The following is a 23,494-nucleotide window of genomic DNA, read 5'->3' on the forward strand; positions in this document are numbered from 1 at the left end:
AACTCTTCTTTACAGCATTAAAAGGGATAACTGGAGCCAATTAAGCAGCTCTTTTGGATGGCCAGCGCCTGTAGCTGTCCAAGGTCATGGAGCCCCCCCCCATCACATCTCTGCTGAGCCACAGGTTGAGTTTGTGTCAGTCCTGGCAACCAGCCTCAGTCTCCTGTGCCTAAAGTTCTTTCTTGCTTGACTCCACTTGGCTTAGCATCATCTTCCAAGGGCTGAGGTCCCTGTGCATCCATCCCTGTGCCTGTCTCAGGGGAGTGGTGCCCTGAGCCCCTGGAGCATGATCTGCAGTCTCTGGAGCCTGCCTCCAGCTTCACCTCTAGGTTTGTGTGTTGCTGTTGGCGGTATTGTGTTTAGCTCACTGGAAATATTGGTTAAACACTGGTGGGAGGGGAAGCTCAATTAAGAGCATTTTGCTTTAACTCTTTCAAAAAGCAAAACAAAAGCCAAAGGCTTTTAAAAAATGCATTGGTTTCAAAGTTAAAAAGGAAAGATGTGCTAGAGATGAGGAAAGAACAAATCAAAGCTTCTGAAACTTGCTGTGGAGAAAGAAACATAAGATGTTTTGTTTGAAGATGAACAAAAAGCTGCAATCAGCAAAAACTCCCCCTCCCTACAGCACAGATGCTTCAGGTTGGTTCTTCTAGATTGGCACACTGCTGAAAGAAAAGCGAATCCATTCTTTCCCCTCTTGGGGCTCCAGGTTCCTGGCACTTACATTTTACCATCTTGTAGTGATTTTGATCCCTAGAGATTCTTTAGGTGCCTTACAAATCAAGAATGCAAATCTGGGCTCATCTGCCTCAGAGGTGTCACTGAGGCTGGGTGGGCCGGGGGGGGTCAGTGTGGTGCCACCCTCTTGGTGGCAGCTGGGTGGGTTGGGAAGCACCTGCTGATTCAGTAATGATTATAAAACCTTTAGTGCCCATATTGACACCATTTGCAGGGATGTTTTGTGCTTCCAACCCTGGAAGCCTCATGGCCAATTTAACCCCCATTTCTCTCCTTTTCTTGCGGAGATGAGATGGTCCTTAAGGTCTCTTTCAACCCAACCCATTCCATGGTTCTGTAAGGGAAAACAGACCTCCTGGACCTGATCCAAGTCCCAGAGCACTGAGCAAAGGCAGGATGTTGCTGCAACCAGACCCCCTGGTGATGGGCAAACTGGTGCTAGGCAAGAGCAGACAGTGTGTCACAGCCTGTGCCTGTATTTATAGACCTATGGAATTCCATTTTCAGACAAGGTCTCCTGTGAGCCTGGAAGCTGAATTCCCTTGGATGTGGCCTGAGAGTGCCTGAGACTCTAGCTGCCAGTGATCAGAGGTCCTGGCATGTGGGGAGCAGTGCTGGAGCTGCTCTAGCACCCCAAGAGGGTGCTGCCAATGGATGTGTCACATCCCTGCCCATGGGGACAGCTGTGCAGAGCACAGGGGCCAGCTTGTCCCCTATAGGAGAGGAGACACCCTGGTACTGCTGCGAAGGCTGGCAGAGATCATCTCCCAGCCCTGCCCAGGGGCTCTGCATCCTCCTCCCACACAGAAGGCAGGAAAGCACAGCCCTGCTCCACACTGCTTTGGGGATTGGCAAGGGAACTGACTATAAAACCAGGAAAAATAGTCAGACTCCTCCACTGCAGGAGGTACCTTTGGTGTCAGCTGGAGACTTGCCCTGGCCTGGGGCTGCTCTTGGCAAGGCATCTGGGAAGTGCCTCTGAGGCAAGAAAGCAAGCGCTTGCCAGGTATAGAACTGGATAGATCAAGAAGTCAAGATTTTGCATTCCAACTATCTATAGGAAATAGGGTTTTTTTATTATTTCAAGTTTTCATAAAAATCCATAATTATTGAAATCAAAGTTACAGAAGAAAGTTTGTAACTTTTTTATTGATTTTATTTCTTTTTTCTTTCTTTTTCCCACCCCCGCCCCCCCCGTTGTTTTTCCCCTCTCAGAGTTATATCTGACACCAGAGTCCATCAGACAAAGTCCTTACAAACACAGGAGTCCTGAAGACATCGGCTGAATGTTTTCCTGGTATAAAGAAGAAGAGGAGGAGGAGGTGGTGACAGTGCAGGCGCAGTGGGTTTGGACAGGGGCAGAGGGCACGGTGGAAGGAGAGAGGTCGGTATGTTTGTAGCAATGTTTGTTAATTATTTTTTATTTGTTCATTTGTTCTTTTTTTTAAAAAAAAACAAAACACCACCATTATTATTTGCAAATTGTTGCCTGGTTAAATCATTTTCATATTGAACTTGCGCGGCGCGTCAGCAGAGCTGATGCCCGCGTCAGACTTCCGTGGCACGTACTCGATTTCAATATTGTGCTTGGTGTTGCCTTTCCCACGGCTCCACAGGAAGAGGAGCACCAGACAGAAGAGCACGACGCCCAGGAAGGAGATGAAGCCCATGGTGGTGGCGATGATGAGAGTCTTGATGTCAAAGGGGAAAGGCACGGTGGCGCGCGTGCTGTTGGCATCGCTCTCGTTGGGCTGGTTGGAGATGAACGCGAAGGTCTTGTTGGGCTGGTGGGGCCAGTCTGGGGAGTAGCTGCGCACGTGCAGGTGGGCCAGCATGGTGTCGTTGCCACCCGCGTTGCTGGCGATGCATAGGTAGGTGCCATTGTCCTGGATCTGGGCGTAGCGCACCTCCAGCGTGCCGTCAGGGAAGACAGTGAGCCGCCCGTTGGTTTTGGTAGAGATGAGGTGCTTCCGGGGAGACAGCCACATGATGGAGGGTGGCGGGTCCCCATCTGCCCGGCAGACAAAATGCACCGTGTGGCCTTCGTCCACAAAGATCTGCTGAGGTTTGCGGTCCCGTATTCGTGCTCGGCGGCAGGTGAAGTAGTTGGGCAGGAGGACATCAGGGAAGTCCTTGAACTCCTTGCCCTGGACAAACTCGGGAGTGGAGCAGGTGGGCTGCTGCTTGTTGAAGTTCAACCTCCATCGCCGCCGGAAAACCCAGAGCAGCCGACAGTCGCAGGCTAAGGGGTTGTTGTCGAGGATGAGCGTCTCCAGGTTGCCCACCGAGTGGAAAGCTGACTCCTCCAGGGTGGTCAGCAGGTTCCCTGACACGTTCAGGATGCGCAGGTAATTGAGGCCGCGGAAGGCAAAGGGCTCGACCGTGGTGAGCTGCCCTCCCACCAGCTGGATCTCCTGGAGCCTGAGCAGGTCATGAAGCATTGAGCCCTCGATGGTGACAATGGGGTTGTAGGACAGGTTCAGGAACCGGAGGTAAACCAAATGCCTCACTGACACATATGGGATGGATGTCAGATTGCAGTGGGTGATGGACAAAGAGGTCAGGTTCAACCCATAGAGGCAGTTGGATGTCATAGTATCCAGGTAGGGCCAGTGTGAGATCTCAAGGACCTTGAGCCGGTACAGCCTCTTGAATGAGTAATCCCGGATGGTGTTGATGTTCAGATGGCGCAGCCGCAGCACGATCAAGCCGTGAAGGTGAGACAGGGCCTCCGTGGGGATGGAGGTCAGGTTGCATTTCTCCAGGGTCAGCTGCTCCAGGCTGTTGAGGCCACTGAAGGCCCGGTGGGAGATGTAGACAAGGTCATTGTCCCCCACCTCCAAAGACTTCAGGTTGTACAGGTCCTGGAACATGTAGTCTAAGAGGATCACAATTTTGTTCTCACTAATGTCTAGCTTGGTAAGGTTGCTGAGTCCAGTAAACACCCCCAAAGGGATCAGCTTGAGTCTGTTACTCCTGAGCCCCAGCGTCCTGAGGTTGAAGAGGTTGTTGAAAGCCCCAGGTTCAATGGCACTGATAATGTTCTCATTTAGCTCCAGCTCCTCCAGGTGAGGGTAGTTGGCAAATTCATCCTGGTTGAGCGTCTTGATGCGGTTCTTGCCCAAGTCCAGCAGCCTGGTCTCGGTAGGGATCCCTTCTGGCACGATCATGAAACGCTTGCGGTGGCACAGGACGGCGCGCTCCTGGGCAGAGCACTCACAGCGTGGCGGGCAGCCTGTGGCAGAGCCGGACAGGATGGATCCCAGCATCAGGAGGAGAATCGGCTGCCAGCAGGCCAGGATTGGGCTGCGCATACTCGCCTCCCCAGCTACCATCCTATCTCTCACCTGCAGGTAACAGCGGGAGAAAAAGAGCGAAGGGCACGTGAGCAAACAACAGGCATGGCCCCAAGGCAAAAGGTTTGGTGTCCTGGCAGAGGTGATGGTAAGGCAAAAGGCTCCACTGATGCACAGCAGGTCTCATTTTCCAGCTGAAATCCAGCCCTTTGGCTTCAAGACCCCCTCTCCTCCCCGCTCCCTGACTTTCCACTTGATGATTGAACGTGCACAGACTTTTGAGTGGAAGACCTTGAGGAATCTGTGTCAGACAGCTTCCTCTGCTTCTTAAAAAAATAATTTAATATGAAACACATCTATCTACATCCTATTTTAAGCTCTTGAAATTATTCTGTTCCTTGTAGATGGAGCCTGAATATAAAGGCTGCTTTGCAAACAGAGGAGCTTAGCACAGGATGGAGCATCTGGGGGAACCCCACTTGGGGTGAGCAATACTGACAGCTCAGTGGGAGCCAGCTCCCTCCCTCTGTGCACCTCCATGCCCCAGATGCTCACAGTCTGTCCCCAGGGCCAGTTCCTTGCCTCCCACCATGCCAGCCTGCAAGGGCAGACCCAAATCATTCCCCCCCCCAGAAAAAGCAACTGGGCAGACACTGCCTACAGAGCAAGCTGTAGCCTCAAGTCAGGTCCAGGGGGGCTCTGGGATAATGAGGGGGCTGCCTGGAGTCAGCTGGGAAAGACCCAGCCTCCTGCTGATGTCCCTGGGGAGGGCTGGGAGGCCTCTTGTGCCCCAGCCCAGAGCCATCCCAGCCCAGCAGAAGCGGATGCTCCCTGTCACGCTGCCTTTGTTGCATTTATTTCCTTGTTCAGGCTGTTATGAGGAATCAAATCATATCAATATTGCAAATTAGATCTCCGGCTACTCCAGCCCGTGTTTATATCTATTGTTATGTTACTCTCTGCACTGCTCCCACTAATGCTATTTATGGCTATTGCTGAACACACCCAATCCATTACTTCCATTGGCTCTGTTTGTATCCATCACTGTATATCCTGTCCATTACTTTCCCTGCTCTAGCACTATTTATGGGGCTGGTACACGTTCTGCACATTCCTACCCATTGCTTCTGCTCATATTCATCATTTCATACAGATATACGACCCAAGGATCACTTTTGTTCCCAAAAAATTATTCAAAATTTCTTTGTAAGATACAAGGATGGGAGATGATGGACTGGCCATAAAAATGTCCACCAGCACCATCTTGGAAACCACCAGCCTTGGCACAGCCATTGATGGGCTGTGAGGGCCTGGAGTGTCCCCACAGGAACCCTCTGTGGTTTCCTCCCATTTCACTGTCCTCTTCCATCCCCCCTTTCCCTGCTCCCTCTGCAGTGGGGCTGCTCAGTGGGGATCACACTGAACACATCACTCAAAGTGAAGGGGTGCAGGGATGGAGCTCCTCTCGCAGTGATGCTGAGCTCCCTCCTGCCGGTCCTCACACAGCATGTCCCAGTCCAGTGGAAACAGTGGGAGTGCCTGGGCCCTGGCCAGACTGCCAAGAGCCATTTGCTGGGTATTTACAATCCATCATCTCCCATGTCATCACTTCCCTGGTGCTGGGCAGCAGTACAGATACAAGCGAGGCTGCTGCTGCTGCCACTGCCATGCTGCTGGGGTGGGGTTGGGACTGGGGCCTGTGCTCTGGAGCCAGGATGGCCCCGGGGTTGGCATGGCTCAGGTTGCATATAGATTTGTTCCCCAGGCTCATGCTGCAGCCCTGACTGGGGCTGGGCTGCCAGTGGGTGCCCATGCCACCCCTCCCCATGGCCAGGAGCCCCTTGGGCACTGCTCTCCCACCACATGCTTGTTACTGAGTGCTGGCTCGCCTACTGCTTTTTTTCTCAGAAACCAATTCCTGTGCTCCTCACAGCCGTGCTGAGAAAGCCATCAAAGACAGCAAAACACTGCATGCAAAACAAAATACAGTCTGAGGGGCTTAATTATAGCAGGACTGAAAACACTCAGCTCATTAAGAGTGCCAGGCACCAGCCGTGTTTGTGTGCTGGGCCAAAAGCTCCACTCTGCCTGCATGTGCTGCTCTGTTCTGGTCCCTGCTGGGCACGGGGAGGGGGCAGAGCTGAATCCTGCAGACCGACTTCCCCCAGGCTCAATCCTGCCTCTCCACCAGCAGGATTGCACCTCCAACACCTTTGGTCCAGTGCTGTCATCCCCACTGCAGCCTCAGTGGAGCCACAACTGTGTGGTATCAATGAGTAAAATATCGGCAAAGAGGCAATAGATGAATGAAGCAGAATCTGTGTGGCGTTGCTGATGAGCACAACCTAGAATTGAAGTCTAGACACACCTCACATGTTATTAGTTCTCAGATAAATTTAAATCCATGATAAATACAATCCCTGACAAAAACATCCGTAATCTTAATAGCCAGAGTCACAGAAGAGCTTTGGGAGAAAGACAATAAATAAGCTGGAAAATTCTGAGCTAAGATGAGCTTTAAATCACTTCTAGCTCCCATTTACCTCTGCCTGATTCGGAGAGAAATAGTTGTGCCTCAAGGTGATATGGATATTAAGAGATGCCCTTCTAAAAACGACTCAAACTGTGATTTCTTTGTGAGCTGTGGGCCAGCAATGCATGCATAGCCTTACAGCCCCTGCACGACTCCAACCTGCAGGAAGGGCTTTCCACAAAGCCATCCCGGATCTACTCTGAGGAAGACCCTGAAACGTGCCCAAGCCCCGCTCCAGGGTGCTGGCCATGGCCCAGCAGGAGCTGCCAGACAGGAGCAGAGGATTGGGCCATGGCCGTGATGCACAGCCCAGCCCCTGAGAGCCTCAGCCCTTGGCATGAGCATGGTTCTCCTTCCTCAATCACAAAAAAAAAGAATTGACAAAAAAAGCAGCAGCTGCCAGACTCGCTGCCTTTAGGCGACAAGCAAACCCAGTGCAAGCCAAAGCAAAACTCATGCTCAGAGCCATGGCAGCCACTGACCCCTGTCCTCACCACCTGCTGCCGAGGGCTGAGGGCTCCGAAGTACAGTCCCTTCCCGCGGGAAGGTCCTGGCCTCGGCCCAAGAGGCGCAGATGGATGCACCGGAGCGCTGCTTTGCTGCTAAATACAGCAGGACCTGCCCAGTGTCTCTGCCTGGGCTCAGTGCTGGGAGGAAAGATGCCATTCTGGGCCTGTGCCTGGAAATGCAGCCTGGGGCCAGACTGAAGTGCTGATGTGCGTGGGGTTTGCTCCAGTGTGACAGGCACAGGCTGCCCTGGTGTGGGAGGAACAGCCCCAGGAAAGTCAAACTTGGGTGATGATCCAAAAGGGAGCCCAGGCTCTGCCCCTGAGTGTGCTCCTGAGGATGCCCCAAGGGGTGGGCAGCTGCCTGGCAATGCCCACTACTGTCACTGCTGTCCCTGGGCTGTCCCCTGCTCCCCACCCCACAGAGCAGGGAGTGATCTGATGTGATGAGCAAGCGAGCGAGCAAGAGGAAAAAACCCCTGAGTCAGCTCTAAGCCCACCTGGCAGCCATAAATTACAAGGGAGATGTTCACCCTTGAACCAGATGCTTCTGAGAGCATTGAGCAACAACAAGCAATTTAGGACAAAGCAATCCATATCCCAGCAGGGGAGGGGGGGGGGGGGCACACTGCTGTGGGGGCTCAGTATCCCCACCCTGTCCCTGCAGGAGCCAGCCTGGTGCTCCCAGCTGGGCACAGGAGTGAGTTGGACTCAGCAGTGCTGGACATCCTCACTGAGTTGCCTTGTAGGGGTGAGTTCAGCCATGGGCTCACCCCATATCTCTGCCCTGATGGCTTCATATGAAGGCAACAAGACACAGCTCCCTGTGTCCATGCTCCTGTCTCCTCTAAGCTGCTCCAGCTAAATCAAATTTTATTGAACTTGACTACGTTTTAGAGACAAAAACTCCAGGTTTACAAATAAATATTTAACAACCTTTCCTGCTCCTAGAGGAGTTTCTTATCCAGACCCCAGGCTCTTTGCTGTTTCTGTAGCCATCTGCAAAGCAGCAAAAACAAAGGGAGCAGCTTTAATTTGCCAAACACGTTTGTGTCCATTTTCCTCCTCTCATCATTTCCCCTGTGTCCACTGTGCATTTGTGGGCCCTTTTGCTTTGTCTCTCCCTCCTCTCTACCCTATCTGCTCCCTCCTCCTCCTCTTTTCCCACCCAGTCCCAGAGTGGAGGCATTGGCACTAACTGCCCTTCTCCCTCCTGCTCAAGGATGGGCAGCAATGGGTGGGAGCATCAGGCAGAGGAAGTGCTTTCCCTTCTGGAATCACTGTTCTTCACATGGGAAAGAAGAAATCAAAGAGGGAGAGCATAAAGTGATCCCTGAGTGCTGCCAAAGCTTGCTGGTGGGCACAGCCAGGGTGGCACAGCACTGGCCTGGGCAATGGAGACCTGCCACCACACTCCTCTGGGCCTTCATTAATGGATGGGCTGCTAACAAAGGGTTAGAGGGCTGTCCTGTGTCCTGGCCTGGCCCCAGATCGTCCAGGAGCAGCACAGGAGGGTGGAAGAACGGGGGAGAAACTGGCAAAAGATGAGAAGGACCCCTCAGAATGGTGGAGACACACCAGCAAGTTACACAAGGCAGTGAGCCAAGGCAGGTCAGCCAGAGGAGTGCCCACCCCCAGCCCTACCATCCAGCAGCTGCCGGGGTCACTGCTCCCCTTCCCACAGGAAGGAACAGCTCCAGCTGGGAGCTCTTGCTCAGCCTCCTGGAGGATCTGCTTTCAGCAGCTCCGAGGTGGGAGCCTGGAATAGGTGTGATGCAACCTGATCTGCTCTGGCAGCTGCTCTGAAGCTGTAAAAGAGCATGAAGAAGCATTGAAGATGCAAATCCCCTTCCGGCACTGACACCGCCCAGCTGGCACCACATTTCGGCCGTGGCTGGCCCATGGGAGTGCCCTGCAAAGGCATTTCTTCATGGAAACAGGCTCTGCCACCCAAAATGTGGTGTCACCAGCACCACAGTCAATAAGAAAAGCACCAAGCCAGTGGGCAAGAAGAGCAGAAAAACCAGGGAGATGCCCAGGGGAGAAGAGCTCTAACATGGGCTGAGGGGCTAGAATGGTGTTAAAGGGAAGGCTTTGGCCCAGCTGTCTACTAGTTTAAATCTGGGCTGTAGATCTACCTGACCCCACACAGAGACAGCTATGTACAGTGGAGGGACAGCTAGCAGTGGCTCTGAGCCAACCTGGAGAGTGGTTTTCAGGCAGGTTATTGGAGTAGGACAATGGGAAGGAGATCCTGGTTGTCTCTGCAGGATGCTGAAGCTCAGAGCAGTTTTTGCTGAAGCTGTTTCTTGCTGCGATCACATCTGTGCAAGAGCTCCTCACGCTCCTCATACCTTTGCTCCTTCATTTTGAGCATCTTTTCTCTCTTTGGCTGCACATGCCTCAGTGCCCCATCAGCAGAGAAAACATCCTGACAAGGGATCAATAAGTAATTGCAAAGGCAGCTGAGGATGTCAGGGGGTGTAAAGCCCTGAGCCAGCACAAGATAAACACGGGGGGTGAGGGTGTAGTGCAGAGTGGAGCTGGGGCTTAGGGCCAGCCATGCTCCCCCACTCATGGGCAGAGGTGGCCAGGACATGGACCAGTCACTGCTGCCACAGCCACTGCCTGAACTGGTGGTTCAGTGCTTCCCAGGTCAGATGAGCCAGGAGAATGCTCATTTTTTTATTACCTGTTACAGCCAAAAAGCAGGGGAGTTGTGCTTGCCAAGGGAATAGCTCCCGAAGGTTTTGGTTGGAGACTTCGAGGGCTGGATCAGGAAGAGATGGCTGGAGGCTTGTGGGCGCTAGGAAGGACATGCACCATTTTAATGGGGATTCTCCTTCCTTTATTTTGGCAAAAATTTCCTTGGGATTACTGTCTCTGTGGATATGGGCTGGCTCACCAGGATGTTTTAAGTGCTCACTGAAGGCACCCAGCTCACCTTGCACTCTGATAAGTGAGCACTGGGTACAGGAGGCTCCAGTGTAGCATGAGGGTCTCCCTAGATGGTTCTTCCTCCCTGTCTGCAGCTTGGAAAGGGGGATGGAAAAACCCCAGGCTCCTCTCAGGGCAATGGAAAGACACTTGCCCTGAAGAGGTGAAAGAAAGTCCAAGGGGTGTGTCTGCTGGGAGAGCCGCCAGGGTCACAGTGACATTGTGAAGGCGTCCCCTGCAGTGCGCCCGTGGCCCAAATGCCTTCTGAGCTCCCTTGAGCTGCTCCAAGAGCCCTGCCTAGGGTGGCAGTGCTGGGGCTGGAGGATGGGCACAGCCCAGACAGGCTCCGGTGCTGCCGGGGTGGCCCTGCAAGGCTCAGCACATGGCCCCAGTGCTGCTGAATCAGCCAGAGCCCAGCTGCACAGAGCCTGAGCTGGACCCTGTGTGCAGGGCAGGACAGCACCTGACGTGGCATAAAAGCGGCTGGAACAAAGTCACCCCACTGCCAGGGTGCCTCCCCTCCCAGCCAGGAGCAGATGGCATCGCTGTTTGAGCTTGCCTTGAGGGCTGGGCTGGTGACAGGGGCTTTCTGCTCCCCCAGAGCTGGGCTCCAGCCTGTGCTGTGGCCAGTGTCCCAGCAGTGAGGACACAGCTCTGCCAGGCTGAGACATTGCTCCTGGCCACCCACAAACTACACCTGGGGCACCAGGAAAGATGAGCTGCTCCCTCCTATTGCTCCCTGCCTGGGAACACCCAATCCCCTCCAGCTACCAAAAGGCATCCATGGCTCTACAGCTCCCAGAGCTCTGCTCAGTGCCCAGAGAAGGGCTGGGGCAGCAGCAGCTCCAGCAGCAGAAACCCAGGGCTAACAGGCAGAGCTGGGGGAGTCCCACCAGTGCCTCCTGCCCTCATTTACCCAAGGCTGCCTCAGCAGGACAGCGCTGAGGCTTTGGGATGTGAAGCCCTCTAAATGCCGCAACTCCAAACCACTGCGTCCTGTCCTGGGTTGATTATGATGTTAAATCATATCCCCATTTGTCCACCTAGCCCAGACACAGGTTTTGTATTCTTAAAACTTCATCTAAGAGTAAAAGTGAGTGGAAAAGAAGCACCGAGTCTGTTATCAGAGACTGCACTTGCTCCCCCCCGATCCTGGATGGGGTTTTGACTACAGCACAGACAGACAACTCACAGATCGCCTTGGCTTTCCAGCTAGCCGGAGCAGAGAGATCTTCCTGGACTGTTTTCTTCCCCTTTTTCTGAAACGAATCGAACCTGCTCTGGACTGGGGACTCGGGGGAGCACCGGGAGCACCCCTGGACTACCGGGAGCCCAGCCTGGGCAGCGGCATTTTCCAGCGCCAGAGGGACTGATAACAGAGTGAACACCCCCAGGAAAGAGACACTCTGAATTTGTCATCTCTTCTGAAGGGCGAGAGGTTTTGTAATTTGATATTATTCATTCTTGTGCCTGTGAAATAAACAGGTTTTTTCCACTTCTCTCAGAAAAATCTCCTGAACAAGTTGGGGGGTGGGAGAAAGGGCCATGTGGGTTTGCTTCCTGGGGGGGGGGGACCCTGGAGGTTTTCTCCCAAATTTGCCCTAAACCAGGACAGTCCCTACTGCATCCCTGCCACTGCTCAAAGATTGAAACCCCAGATCAAAGTCCCAAAGGCTGGGGAAGCAGGCACAGGGATCAGTCACGTTCCTTACATTTAATTTAAGCTTAGACTGTACTTACAGCATCACTTCTGTTCCCAGGGCACATCCCTTGAATCCCCCTACAACCAGCACAGGATACCAAGAAAAGTACATGGGCTGCTCTGGAGCACTGTGTTTTCCCCTGGAAACCTTTGGGATAGCGGCAAGAGAACTTCAAAGGACATAGGACATAAAGCTGTCAGCTTTGCTGACCTCAGGGAAACCTGCTGATTTACCCCGCTTTAGGACTAGCCCTGATATTTTTATACTGCTGCCTAAAATAAGTGGCCTCAGAAGCCTTTGGGAGAAGCCAAGTGCAGCCCAGCCTGGCAGAGCTGGCTCTGGGATCACCCACTGGTAGGACAAGTGGCAAGGGTCAAGGGACTGTGTGTGCCATGCTGCCAGGGCTCCCACGAGCACCGGTGGCATCAGGAGATCTGTCCTTGCTCCACACCCCACAGGGACATGGGGCAGAGCACAGCTCTGCTTCAAGACACTGAGAGAGATGGAAGCCCCGGTTCGCTCCATCCACCTCATTTCCCGACTCCTTCCCGCAAGACAGATCTCTCTCTCTCTCTCCCCCCCTCCCAGTTATTATTAAGTTTTGTTCACATAATCACAAATTTGGTGCCGCAGGAATTTTCAGAGAGAGAAATGGAGAAAAGGGAGGCACAGAAAGCATGAGCAATAGCAAGTGCAGAGGGAAGATTCTTCTTCCCAGCCTGGTTTTCTCTGGGCTGGTTTTACATGTATAATTCCTTTTTCTTTCCCCCTTTCTCACTTGTTTGATTTTTGCATTATTTATGGCTTGTCTTCAGGGCCTGTATTTGCTGTTATTGTTTCATTCAACAATAAAATGGATTAGATAAAAACAAACTGCGCCGAGGCACGGCTGAACCCACACAGCCGGGCAGAGCGGGTGAGGGGCTGCCAGCCCTTCCCAGCCCAAATCCTGCAGGAAGGAGGTGCTGCAGGATGTGTCCTGGACAGGGTCTGGGCTGACAGAAATCCTTGGCAGGTATGAGGCTGTGCAAGGCATTTGTTTTAATGCCCACGACAAGGGGTGTCAGCACCAGCACAGGGGCAGACTCAGCCGTGCCATTCCCCAGCCTGTCCAGGACATGCTGAGCCCGTGGGCATGGTAAAAAGAGAGGGATCCACCATGGGGATGGAGTGGCTCCCCACTGCCCTCAAAAGAAGGCAGCTATGGGGTGGGGGTTTGCTGCGTTTTGCTTGAGCTAAAAGCAATGCTTTCTGCCCTTTCCTCCTCTCCCAGCACTGTGGATAATGACACGGAGCCTGCGCTCTGGACTGTACGTGAGGACAAAAGTAATCACGGGCAAATACAGTGCATCGGAAATGCAAGGCCAGGGTTTCCATTTCGCTGCCGCTTCGGTGCCGTTTCCCATTGAAACGGATAAACAGGCTGAGCACAAATCAGTTTAATGGCAGCACCTAATGGCAGCGCAATTCTGCGATTCCCAGAGCAAGCTGTAGCTCAGGCCCAAAGTGGCAGGGAGATGCCGGCTCGGTGGGATGGCCACCCCACGGCACGGCCCCAGACAAGCAGGGGGGGCCCCAGGGCTCCCCCAGGACTGGCTGCCCTGGGCAGCAGCACTGAGACAGCCCAGACCACCATGGCACAAAGAGACTGGTGTCTCTCTCCAGCCCTGGGGATGTCCATGGACCGCTGTGTGCCCAATTCCCAGCAGAAAAGAGGTGTCCCTGTGGGTCTGTCTCACATCCCTGAAGTCTTCAGACTCTCAGGGAGCCTGTGGAGTGCCATGCCTTGCTCTGTGCTACAGCACACAAAGAACTGGCCGGCAGAACAAGCCACCGGGCCAGAGCTTACTGTGATGCCTCCCTGGCTCCAGACTCACATTTTGGGTAGACCAGATGGATCTGGCTCCCTGTGACTATTCCCAATCCAAAGGAGGGGTGGGGAATGGCTGGGTTTGGGTATGGGAGGGAGAGGTTTGGCTGCTGGAGGGGGAGAAGTGCCTCTGGAATGCTCAGGCTTTGCTCACCACCCCCAGGTTGCCTCTGAGGTCTAAATCAGTTGTTTCCCATTTCACACTCGACATCTCAAATCCAAACAAAGAGCTGAAAGAATAGATCATGTCAAAATATTTCTGCTTCTCCCTCCTACGAGAATTCCCCATCAGAGACCAATCCAATTAAGGTGCAGGTTATGAAATTAACCATAATTACCAGAGTGATATTTAATGTTTTGCATTCTGATGAAGAAACTGAATGGAAATAACAAAAAAAAAATAAATAGTGGGTCCTACTGATATAACTAAGAGCAATATAGGGTGGGGAGGGGAAGGGCTGCCAGGGAAGTGAGGGCTGTGTGGGGTGGCAGGGTGCATCAGGAGCCTTACAGCCCCAAGGGCAGGGCTGGGTGCTCAGGGGCACATCCCCCAGAGAACCACAGCCAGCCTGTCCCCCAGAGCAGAGCTCTGCCCAGTCTGATGGCAACCACAGGCATTTTGCCATTTGAGCATCCCTTGGACAATGCTGGACCACAGGAATCATGTCCTGGGAGGCACAGGCCAGTTCTGTACCTCCTCACTCTGTCCCTGCTCCCTGTGGGGACCCTCCAGCTCACCCAAGGTCTGTCCCCACCTCCAGACAATGACCCCAGCCCTGAGACAAAGGACACAAGTGCTTCAGTGGGGAAAGCTTTTGGTCTCTGCGAGGATACTCCTGTGGGGCTCAGGAGAGGAATGCTTCTCATACACATGTCCATTGCAGGATGCCAAGGCACTGACCAGCTTGCAGAGATGTGAATAAAATGATGGAAAAAACCATGCAGGATGGTTAAAGAGAACCACTTCTGTGCTTAACCATGGGAATGAGCAAAACAAAGCCAAGTTCCCCAGCCACTGTGACAGGGACACTGAGCTGCTGCCCTGCCTGATCCTTACTCAGGTAGGAGATGCTGTCTGGATGGGGTACAGGCCTGGGAAGGGCAAGAGATGGTGGCCAAGATGTTGGTGAGGCCAGCGGGAGGACAGAGCCACTGGTGGGGCTCATGGCAGGGCTCCCCCAACACAGCCATGCTGCACCAATATTTTCCATGCATCCCATGCAGGCCCAGAGAGGTCCCATTGGCCATTCCTGATTGCTGCTCCTGAAAGGTGGGAATCACCCAGCAATCACCCCAGAACAATGGCTGGGGTCTCTACTCAAGGCTGGGCACTCCCCCTGCTGTCCCCCATTCCTGAGCCAGACTGGTGTGACCTCCTGCCCTGCCTGGGCTGAAGGGGAGATGGTGATGTCATTCTCGGTGACATTTATCAGCATTTATTCAATTTCCTGGGTCAAACTGACAACGCTGCTCAGACACAGCCACCTCTGTACGACCCTGTTTCTCCTGGTGACAAGGGGACAGAGGCCACACCGTGCTGCTGACAGTGCCTGGGGGCTGGGGAAGCATTGGGAAGGGGGGGACTGTGGCTGGTGTTTGTCCCCCAAGTAAGCCCCATCTCCAGACACCCCTCTCCCCCTCAGTATCACACATGCCCTGGCACTGCCCAACAGGCAGCAGGTTCAAACAGCCACCAGCACTGGATGTGAGCAAGGCACATCCCCAGGCACGGTCACAGGGTGCGGGGACACAGTAGAGGCAGACAGATCTCTCTCCCTGCAGCCATCCCTTGCCAAAGGTCCATTTTTACTCTCCTGGATGGAAAGAAAGTGGAAAAAATTGACAAAAAAGAAAATTGAGGTCATGGCCTTCCACTTCTTTCTCCCTTTGTTTTTCTTGGATTGTTTGATGTGAGTTAAGCATTTGGAGCTCTATTCTCTCTCATCCGGAGCTCTATTCTCTCTCATCCCAGCCTTCCCTGCTACCTGAAAAGCTCTTCTGGCTTTTTTCCCACCAAAAGCCATTTCTGCTCATGGTAGGATGAGCCCTGCCTGAGGTTCAGCAGAGAACAGAGGAGAGCTGCTGACTCAGTGCACTGGCTGTGTTGGAGAGACCAAACACCCACCCTGACCAAGCTGTGAGCTGTGTTTTCCACCTGAATGTTCACAGAGATGTGCCCATTGCCAGCTCTGCCTCCAAGGACAGGGTCCCACCAAATAGCAGCACCCAGTGGTCATCCAACTTACCTCATCAAGCTCCCACAGGTTGTGTTGTGTTTTACAATTCAACAACTGTAATTACACTATAATTGTGGTGTTATTATAAAGTCATTTATCAACCCCTGAATTAAAGCCTCAATTAATAAAGTTAGAGGATTTTATACTTGTCACTTACATGGAGCAGCACTAACTTCAGCAGTGCTACTGTGGCTACGTGAAGCAGGATACTAAAGAAAACAGAAGTCCTTCAGTGATGCTGTTAACCTTCCAGGAAACAGTGGTAATTAGAGGTATCACACAGTAATTACATTACAGGTGTAGAATAACTGCAGCACAGTACGCTGTTACAGTGGTACAGCCATTTGTTTAGTAATTAATCCGTCCACAAGAAGGCCTGGAAAACCTGACTCTTCCCCAGGAGCTGTAAAAGCAGAGTCACTGTCTCCTCCAGTCACCTCCTGCCCATCCCACGAGACCCAGCGAGAGCTGGGGCTGCGTGAACACAGGAGCGGGCAGGTGCTATGGGGAAAACTGTGGGAAGACATGGAGGCTTTAGCCGAGGGCACATTTCCCTCTTGGCCCTGCTCATCATCTGAGAGCTGCACAGGCCCCCTCTCCTCCATGGCATTCAGCAGCCGTGCCAACGGGATCCAGGAATGAGCCAGGAGTAGCGTGTGAGAAGGCACAGCCAAACCAGACATGTCCTCCTACCGCACCCCAGCCACTCTGCTGGATGGGCAGAGGGCTGAGTGGGGCTTTGGCACCGGGAGAGGGAGCTGCCCCTCTGCTCCTGGCACCGGCACAGCTGTTGTGGCCATCTGTCTCTGCAAGAGGTCCAGGACAGAGACAAAGCGTGCTCTTGGAACCAGGGGAACGGACAGGGAAGAAGCAGGGGAAGAAAGGTTTGGGCAATGATGCTGGCTGGGATAGCTGGTGTTGAGGTGGGGAAGGGCTGTGAGAGGTGCTGGCAGAAGCTGTAAGGTGGGAATGGGCTAGGGCAGCTGTCAGTGGGGACGGGCTGGGATAGCTGCTGTGAGATAGGGATGGGCTGGGATAGGGGCTGGGATAGCTGTCTTTGGGTGGGGATGGGCTGGGATAGCTGTCTTTGGGTGAGGATGGGCTGGGATAGGGGCTGGGATAGCTGTCTTTGGGTGGGGATGGGCTGGGATAGCTGCCTTTGGGTGAGGATGGGCTGGGATAGCTGTCTTTGGGTGGGAATGGGCTGGGATAGCTGCCTTTGGGTGAGGATGGGCTGGGATAGGGGCTGGGATAGCTGTCTTTGGGTGGGGATGGGCTGGGATAGCTGTCTTTGGGTGAGGATGGGCTGGGATAGCTGTCTTTGGGTGGGGATGGGCTGGGATAGGGGCTGGGATAGCTGTCTTTGGGTGGGGATGGGCTGGGCAGTCCTGTACGGTCTGTGCAGGCCCTGTGCTGGAAGACATGGCCAGAGGCACGGCCACACTGCTGCTCCACAGCCATCTCCAGCGTGAAGGTCAGGTCAGGGCTGCTACAAGGTGCAGAGCAGTGAGGAGATGGTTAAGGCTGGCAGGAGGGCTGGGATGGGGCTGTGGAAGGGATATCATTGCAGAGCCACAGCCGAGGTCTGGGAGGTGGTGCAGAGAAAGGGGAGATGGAGGGAGATCCACGGAGTGGGGCTCCTCCTGGGAATGCATGAACTCTCCTCCGCGAGTGGAGACCCCAGAGAGCAGCAGGGCAGTCACAGCGATCCCCTGCTGCCGGCCAGCGGCGACAGCCGTTTGCTGGAAAGGGCGTTCGCCGGGAAGAGTCGCGGATGGCGATTGCTGGGGCGGCAGCCGGGGCAGGGACAGGCAGGGAGAGGCAGCGGAGCCTCGGCGACGCCAACCAGCCCGAGCAAAGCCGATCCCACCAGTGCCCACGCTCACCCGCTGTCCCTCCCTCCTCGTGCAAATCACTTTCGCGGCACCAACACTCCCGTTCCTCCTCGGAGGTGGCATCTCCAGCACCTGGATCGAGTCGTGCCTCTACCCGTCACACGGGGCTATTTATACATCCAAGGCGCAAGGTGAAAAATCCAATAACCTACACACAATAACGGAGAGCAACAAGCGCCGGCACCTCCCGGGAGGGCTCCCAGAGCCCTTCTGCCAAGCAGGCTCCTGGACACCTTCGCAATCCCCCGCTGCCCTGTGGAGCTCCTTTAACATTAACCACTTCTTTTTTCTGCCAGACACAAACCGAGGGCAGAGCCCGCGCCGGCAGCCTGACCCTGGCCCAGCATCTCTGGGTTGGCTCCTGGCTCCGGGGTGCGGGGCTCAGCCCAGGCAGGGCTTCAGAGCCCCCAGAGCCCTCTCGGAGTGTGAGGAATCGCCCCACTCGGCATTAACTCCCCACGTCCCCGACTCACCTATCTCCAGGCTGGGGGGGCTGGTGACAGAGAGGTGAGCCCCTTCCCTGGAAAATACCCCCTCCCCATGACTCCTGCCTCCAATCTGGTCGCTCAGGGCTGGAGAGCTCTCCCTGTCCGTCTTTAACCCTTAATGCCTCTGCTTTGGGGATGGGCAGAGGAACAATTCCTCCTCTTGAGTTAACCCTTGCTGGGCAGGATATGGGCACAGCCAGCTTACGGCTGATCCCTGCTCTCCTGCCAGTCCCGGAGGGTAGCGCTGTCCAGACTATCCGTTCCCTACCTGAACAAGGCATCTGCTCCAGGCCGGCCAATTCACCCGGGAACTACCGAGAGAAGAGGATATTCCCTATCAGGATACAGCCTCAGTCCCGCCGAGCCCCAGCCCTCTCGCTGGGGCCCCGGCTCCGCCCGGTCCGTAGCTCCCGCAGGGGCTGCGCCGAGGCTGCGGGAACGGTGCGGGGGTGCGGGGAGGAGATGGCCAGAGGGGAGCGCCCGGGCAGAGCGGGGCGGGCAGGCGGCAGCATCCGCACCGGCGGGGCTGGAGGGCGGCAGCTCCCGGAGCACACGGCTCCGCCGCACCCTGGGGCACGCACCGAGTTCCCAGCCCCGCTCCCTCCGCGCAGGGTCCGGCCCCGGGGAGGCGCGGCGGCGCCGTCCCGGGGCCACGGAGCCCCGCTCCCCGCCTCGCCGGTCCCGCCATCCCCGTGGCTCGCTCCGGATCCCCGTCCCGCTTACCCGCATCTCATCCTCGCCGGCGATCTCCTTCGGTCAGAAATGGCATCTCCCCCGGCCCCCCCGCCAAACCTCCACCTGCAGTAGCGCAGCTCCCCCTCTCCGCAGCGACAGCACGAACGGCGGCGGCGGCGCTCCCGGGGCCGGGCCGCCCCCCAGTCCCGCGGCCGGGGGAGGGAGGGCCGGGCCGGGCCGGGCACGGGGCCCCGCCGGGGCCACCCTAGGGCCGTGCGGCCGGCGGCTCCCTGCCCTCCGCGCCCGGGCGGCCGGCGGCGCTTCGGGGCGGCGGCATCGCCCCCGCGGGCGGGCGGGCGGCTGGCTCGGCCCGGGCTCCGCACGCCCGCTCGGCCGGCCGGGTCTGCCGCGGCGGGGCCGGGCTGGGTGCCGCCGGCCCCCGCCTCCCCTCCGGGAGGAGCCGGCGGCGGGCGCGGGGCGGTGCGCGGAGCGGCGGGCACGGCAGCGGCGGCCGCGGCCGGTCCCTCCTCCCGCCTCCGCCCCCGCTCCGCGCGGGGGGTGCGGGTCCCCGGGGCTGCGGGGCGGGGGGAGCGGGGATGACTCCCCCGCCAACCGGGGCCGCTCGATGGGTGGGGGCCCCCGCCCCGCCGCCGGTGCAGCCTCGCTGCCCGCAGAGGACGGACCGACGGAGAGCTCTGTCCGTCACCGTCGCGTCGGTGCCCAGCCCTGCCCGTGTCCGCCGAGGGACGATGCCGGTCTACCCCGGGGATTCCGGACGGTCTGCCCTACAGCAGCTACCTCAGCACAGCGTTTTGCTCCTCTTTACGGTGCCACCCCCACCCCAGCACGTAAGAGGGAAAGGGCTGCAAGCGGAGAGGGGACGCCTTCGAGGACAGGTCTGGGACCTGGTGACCCCGAAGGGCCCCTCGAGGGACCCGGCGCAAGCCAAGCTGGTGGCCTTTCGTTCAGGACTAAGTGCACGACTTCCCGAACGCTGCCTACCGCTTCCCCCCTTCCATAATGGACACTCTTTATCGAGCAGCATTAGATTTGCCCAGCGCTGGCTCTCACAGCTGGGGCTGATTTCTCCAGCAGTAATGGACACAAACTTTCCTTGTAATGTGCACTTTCCCCTCCTGCTTCCTCTCGGCTGGGCTCTCCTGGGGTGTTTCCTGCTCTGTCCTGCTTCTACCCAGCTGTCCCTGGCTGCCGGCCAAGGCGGACCGAAGGCAGGGGCACGGGCTGGGGCCACGAGTCTTCACTGTGTCCCATGAGCCTTCCCTTGAACGGCTCCTTGAGCAAGTGGGAGCTTTTGAGCTGGCCCCAGGCCTCTCCTGTGCCATGGCCCACCACCAGCCTGCCATGGAGCGCAGGAGAGGCCATCCCAAGCTCGTGTCCCTGCAGTGGGCTACGAGCAAGCCCCGGGAAGCTCGATCCCCTCCTGGCACTCGGGCAGAGGCTGCTGCCTCCCCGGAGCCCCGTTATCCTCCTGCTTGGCACAGGCGAGCTTCTGAGCAGGGGAGGAATAAACAAAGGGTGGGCACGGTAAATTCGCCAGCTGAGGGCTGAATCACTCCAGCTCTCCGCTCCCGCCCCTGCCTACTCCTCGGCTCCCCCAGATCCCGGCTCGGCTGGAAGGGTGGGTACCCATCAGGTGTGAGTATCCCTGCATGCGCTTGGGCATCCTCATGGCAAGAAACACAGTGGGGTGACAACGCGTGTGTGCCTGCACGAGCTCTCCTGCCATCAAGGAAACTCAGCCTGGCCCCTCTCAGTGGTCCTCAGACCTTTCCTCGGTGCGGATCGATGCCTCTTATTGTTATGGCTATGGCAGCGATGCCATCGATGTTAATAGCACTTCACAAACACAGACAAAGCCGGCAATCTGAATGCGGCCAGGAAAAAAACCAAAAACAAACAGAGGACAAAAGACAGGCTAAGAGCTCTGAATGCCGTTTCTAATGCTTCCGCTCCCCTTCCCCCCTCCCACCCCCCATGTTAAAGCCCCACTAAAGTGCAGGGCACCGCGTATTCAACAATAAAACTCTGGAAAATTCCTGGAATTGTTGGTGTGTGAGGGAGGAAATTTCACCTCAGCCCTTGCACAAAGACACGGTAAGTACGCCATGCACGCAGCGCTGGTGGCGTGTGAGAGTGATGCTATGCACTGCCTGGAAGCAGGGGGCCTTCCAAGACCGTCTTTCCCACCTCGGCTCCGACGGCCATCCCCACCCTGGGAGCGAGGCAGAGGATGGGGGACTGCCCGTGCAGGAGCAGGGATGAGCTTTTGGGCTAAGATGGCATCCGTGCAATCACTGCTATAGAACAGCCCTCTGCAAACCCTGCCTTTTGTGTACTCTCAGCGTGTGATTCCCTTCTCTGGAAGTGTCCAAGGCCAGCTTATATGGGGTCCTGAGCAACCTGGTCTAAGTGTTTGGAATTAGAGGATCTTTGAGACCTCTTCCAAAGCAAACCATTCTATGGCTCTATGATTTTGGAGCTGGGTGGAGGGACCAGGGGCAGCAGGAGAGGTGAGGGTAGCACAGGTGCCCCAAGAATGGCAGTGGGGCACAGCCCTGGTTTGCTCTGACAGCTACACTGTGCATTTTGGCCAGCAGTGGGGAGAGGCAACTGGAAGGATGGAGAGTACAGGAAGAAAAAAACATCACTGAAAAGCTGCTCTCTCAGCTGGAGTCCCAAGGCCCTTGCCCACAGTGCCAGAGTGTAAGAGGAGCCAGTACAAGCAATTTGCCATTTGGGTTTTTCTCTCTTTAACTCTCAGCCCACCTCATGGGCAACACCTCCTCACCCCAACAGCCTCAAGGACACTTTGGACAAAGGCAGATCCTGGTAGCAACAAACCCTGCTGATCTCTGCCGGAGGAACTGCATTGGCCCCTCCTTGGAAGCCCCAAAGGCTCCCATGTTTCTGCATTTATTGACCCATCATGACTGGCGAGCTTACTGTTCATGTCCCTGAGGTGTTGTAGCATGGGTGACAGTGTGCTGGGGACCACACAGCCAAGCCTCACTGGAAGCACCATCCCCTCCTGTCCCCACTATGTAGCTATGTGCAGCTGACAGCCTTGCAGATAACACGCCTCTTTTCCCTCTCCCATCACCTTTACTAGCTTCTCCCCCATGTTGTAGAGACCAACTCCAGCTGTTGTGGATCAACCCCTCAACTGGGTCAACCTCCTTTTTGCAGTTTTCCAGGTGCCACTATCCTGTGCTGACCTGTGTGCAGCCCCTGGACGCTGCCGAGCAGCTCGGCTCACACGCCCTCACTGAACGTGTTCATCTTTAAAACCTGCAGGGAACAGCAAGAACATTTGGGTGTCCATCTGCGGGGGCTCGTCCCTCAGACAGATGCTCCAGCTCTTTGCCACTGCCATCCTCAGATGATAACAGGCTGTGGCAGATGGTTCCCTTCTGTTGGCAGGAGGCAGGAGTTTATCCCCGCTCTCAGCTCCCTCCTGGAGAGGTGGCACCTGCACACTGCATGAGGGACCTGGGCAGTGGGGAACAGACCTTCCCCTCGGGGGAGACACTTGGGCCACGCTCATCTCCCTTGCTTTCAGTGCATGTGGCCAGGAACACCGCAATAAGTCTGGAAAGGGCCAAGCTGGCAGGAGGGAGGTGGATTTTAATTACTCCCATTATTATTATCATTCTTTTTCTTTCAGATTTTCACACTTTTGTCGTAACAAGCTGAGCTGAGAAAATACATGCAAATGCCAGGCAGAGATAAGATGTACCACACCTTGAAGTACTGCCAGCGCTGGCTCTGGGAACGCCAGATCGGCTGTCTGCCCCTCCAGCCTCCTCCCTTTGGCAGCAGGAACGGGGGAGCTTCTGTCCCTGCTCTGCCCCTGCACATCCAGAGAGGAGGGTACCTCATGTGTCCCCTGGGCTCGACCAGCAACCAGCTCCTTGATCCTGCCCAGTCCTAACCAGTCCCTGGAGAAGGCACCAAAGACTCCTAGCTGCTTGGGACAGGGAGGAAAGGTCACCCTGATGTCTCGTGTGTGATACAGACCTCCCCTGCCCTCCTCAGCACTGTGGGCAGCAGGACCTGTTCCTGTGGAACCCTTGTTCCTGAGGATGGCTGTTCCACCGGGCCCCTGCAGATGCAGTCAGGGAGAAACATGGTCCCAGATCACGTTCTCCCTTGGAGGTGGTGACATTTCAGGGTGTGTGGGGGGAGTGGGACGAAGAGGCAAGGCAGGATATTCCTGCTCCCCCAGCTCCACGGCCATCTGGATGTGTGCTGATGCCTCCTCACAGCAGGCTGAGTCAGTTCAGGGGCTTCTCATTATCAGCTGGAGGGAGTCCAAATTCCGCACTGTATGGCTGCTCCTCAGTGAAACTGAGGATCCTTATCAAGTATTATCATAATGCTTTCTCTCTGTACTGTCTTGTACTGCTCCCTGCTCTGGTCAGCTTATTGATTTGGAGAAGAATGATCCAAAAATTCTTTGACCACCAGCCATTCACTTGGGACAGCTGTGGCAGAAGCCACAAAATGCCCCCCTGGACATGGGCTGGGGCTGTGAGGCCTTGGAGGGGCTCCCTCCACTGTCCCCAGCACAGCCTCGTTTGCTGGAGGCTGCAGGC

The 23,494-nt window shown here is 55.8% G+C and overlaps 2 protein-coding genes and 1 long non-coding RNA gene across 13 annotated transcripts in view; 2 read left to right on the plus strand and 1 right to left on the minus strand.

Moving 5' to 3' along the window:
* The window catches only part of HMG20A (high mobility group 20A), a 177,249-nt gene extending 170,601 nt beyond the window's left edge, over nucleotides 1–6,648 (plus strand). For 7 of the 10 annotated variants that reach the window (XR_015275893.1, XR_015275894.1, XM_086849403.1 and 4 more), the window contains one exon: nucleotides 1,954–6,648. The gene's annotated coding sequence lies outside the window, so the exon portion shown is untranslated. The remainder of the gene's footprint in view (nucleotides 1–1,953) is intronic. The other 3 variants (XR_015275895.1, XR_015275890.1, XR_015275892.1) reach the window with 3 other exon arrangements.
* On the minus strand, nucleotides 1,860–19,119 carry LINGO1 (leucine rich repeat and Ig domain containing 1). Of its 2 annotated transcripts, XM_086849345.1 has the most exons (3): nucleotides 18,927–19,119; nucleotides 18,472–18,514; nucleotides 1,860–4,085 (listed from the first exon to the last, which is right to left on the minus strand). In XM_086849345.1, exons 1-3 carry the CDS (start codon nucleotides 18,935–18,937, stop codon nucleotides 2,232–2,234), a joined length of 1,908 nt encoding a protein of 635 aa, XP_086705471.1. In that variant the 5' UTR covers nucleotides 18,938–19,119; the 3' UTR covers nucleotides 1,860–2,231. The 2 variants fall into 2 exon arrangements, with proteins under 2 accessions (XP_086705471.1, XP_086705470.1); XM_086849344.1 differs by lacking the exon at nucleotides 18,472–18,514 and having other exon boundaries at nucleotides 18,927–19,097.
* On the plus strand, nucleotides 8,255–15,976 carry LOC147650743 (uncharacterized). Its single transcript, XR_015275908.1, has 3 exons — nucleotides 8,255–11,441; nucleotides 14,468–14,644; nucleotides 15,556–15,976. It is a non-coding gene; the product is annotated as an uncharacterized LOC147650743 (long non-coding RNA).
* Nucleotides 19,120–23,494: the final 4,375 nt, after the last annotated feature.

The sequence above is a fragment of the Cyanistes caeruleus genome, chromosome 13 (genome assembly GCF_971803275.1).
Source record: "Cyanistes caeruleus chromosome 13, bCyaCae1.hap1.1, whole genome shotgun sequence".
In the NCBI taxonomy this organism is placed as follows: Eukaryota; Metazoa; Chordata; class Aves; order Passeriformes; family Paridae; genus Cyanistes; species Cyanistes caeruleus.

Coding starts and splice junctions, on each gene's coding strand:
- LINGO1 (XM_086849345.1), bottom strand. Junction 4,086..18,471: donor GGAGCAGATGCCTTGTTCAG/GTAGGGAACGGA, acceptor TGTTACCTGCAG/GTGAGAGATAGGATGGTAGC.